Source organism: Miscanthus floridulus, chromosome 16 (genome assembly GCF_019320115.1).
Source record: "Miscanthus floridulus cultivar M001 chromosome 16, ASM1932011v1, whole genome shotgun sequence".
NCBI classification, from domain to species: Eukaryota; Viridiplantae; Streptophyta; class Magnoliopsida; order Poales; family Poaceae; genus Miscanthus; species Miscanthus floridulus.
In genome coordinates this window covers 72,383,471-72,385,148 of record NC_089595.1, presented here as the reverse complement: position 1 = coordinate 72,385,148, position 1,678 = coordinate 72,383,471, and the positions used below count along the sequence as shown (strand labels likewise).

Sequence of the window (1,678 nt, the reverse complement as noted above, 5' to 3'; positions counted from 1 at the left end):
TTAATTGTCTTTGTGCCGACACAAATTAGATTTTGTTGGGTTTGTAGTTTTTGGAACAAAAAATTACAGATTATACTTACATAAATTGCAATGAACTAAACCTGCAATTTTAGTGTCAAAATATATGCAATAACCGTCCATAAAAGAAAGCTTAAATTCAGGTTTCTTGCATAGCTTCCTTTTGTCCCATGAATACCTATCTTAACAAGTGAGCGCACAACAAGTCCCTGCACCTGCTACCTCATGGCTTAGACCGGCTAGGCTTGACGGTTTGTCTACTGTGGCCAGTAGTGGTGCAAATTGTATAGAGCATTGGAAGCTCGAACAAAAGTGATAAAATCTTTGTTTCCATCCATGGACAAAAGGAGAACGATACAAGTAGTAAACACCAGTCTAATGCCTGATGATCACATTGTCAACATGGAGAAATCACAGATTAAGCAAGGCCAAGCAAAATCAAATTACTTCTAGGCATGCACTACATGGTACATACATACACCGTGTGTCATCTCAATCACCAGCAATCCGTCACACAGTTCTTTGATCAACTAATTAAGGTGGCAATAACCAACAGATCGATGGCACAGGCTATAAATCAAAAACAAAAAGGGACTCATTGCATGACCTGATCACCACCATCTCCTAAAGAGAGATGGATCGCCAAACCTTTTTTTTTGTAATAATCGCAAAGAAATTTAATCAGTAGGCGCCACTAATCCATCACTGGTTCTGTTCAGGAGGTGGCGACCCAGAACGCGGCAGCCTGCTCCGGCTCCCACTGCTTGCCGCGCCTCGCCGCGGCGGCAGCACCTTCCGCCTCGACACAACGGCCGCCGCGCACGTACATCTGGTAGTGGCACTCCTCTTCCTCAACCTTGGCCTCTACCACCTCCTCCTTCGCCTCTGCATCTCGCGGTTCTTGTCGGCGGCAAACGGCGGTGGAGCCGCTGGGGTGGGAGATGAAGCGCATGCGAAGGCGGCCGCCGCTCCGCTCGGCCTCCACCCCTGGCGTGCGCACCGCGTACACGGCCAGTCGGCCGTCCCGCCGCTCGTGGACCATCCGCACGCGGCTGGCGCCGCGCGCAAGCGTCGTCAGCGGCGGGGGCAGAGGCCGGCGCGACGACGACTGGTGTGCCCTCCCCTCCATCTCCATCTCCTCCTCCCGGACGCGCCGCTTCCACTCCGCGCACTCAGCCTCCCCCACTTCACCACCGTCGCCCTTGTCGTCGGCGCCGTTACAGGCCGGCGCGGCGTCGACGGCGCCGGTCTCGCACCCGAGCGCCTCGGTGCACGTCTCCAGGTTCTTCTTCCTGCCGCCGCCGTACGCCGTCTTCTTGGCAACTGCAGCCGCGGGGACGACGGCCGTCACGTGACGAGGTTTCACGGGTTCTTGGACAGCGTAGTACAGCGAGCCCCAGGCGCCGGCGGCCGGGATCTGTGGCGACGACGGCGAGTCGAGCAACGAAGGCATGGTGGATGCGAACACACAGCCACACACCGGACGGCGCCCCAAGGGTGCTGTAGAGGTCACAGGACACAGCTGGTGTATATAAAGGTTCGGAGAGGGAGGCGATCGGAGGCCAGAGGGTGTGGCGGTGATCACGATGGGAGAGAGACACTCCGGCCACAAGAAAGGATCACTGGGATCAATCCGCACTCGCGTCGTAGAACGCGGCGC

At 55.7% G+C, this 1,678-nt stretch overlaps 1 protein-coding gene across 1 annotated transcript; it reads right to left on the bottom strand.

The window, feature by feature from the left end:
- Nucleotides 1–483: 483 nt before the first annotated feature.
- On the bottom strand, nucleotides 484–1,678 carry LOC136514058 (uncharacterized). Its single transcript, XM_066508036.1, has one exon. The coding sequence runs from the start codon at nucleotides 1,469–1,471 to the stop codon at nucleotides 734–736; it is 738 nt and encodes a 245-aa protein (XP_066364133.1). The 5' UTR covers nucleotides 1,472–1,678; the 3' UTR covers nucleotides 484–733.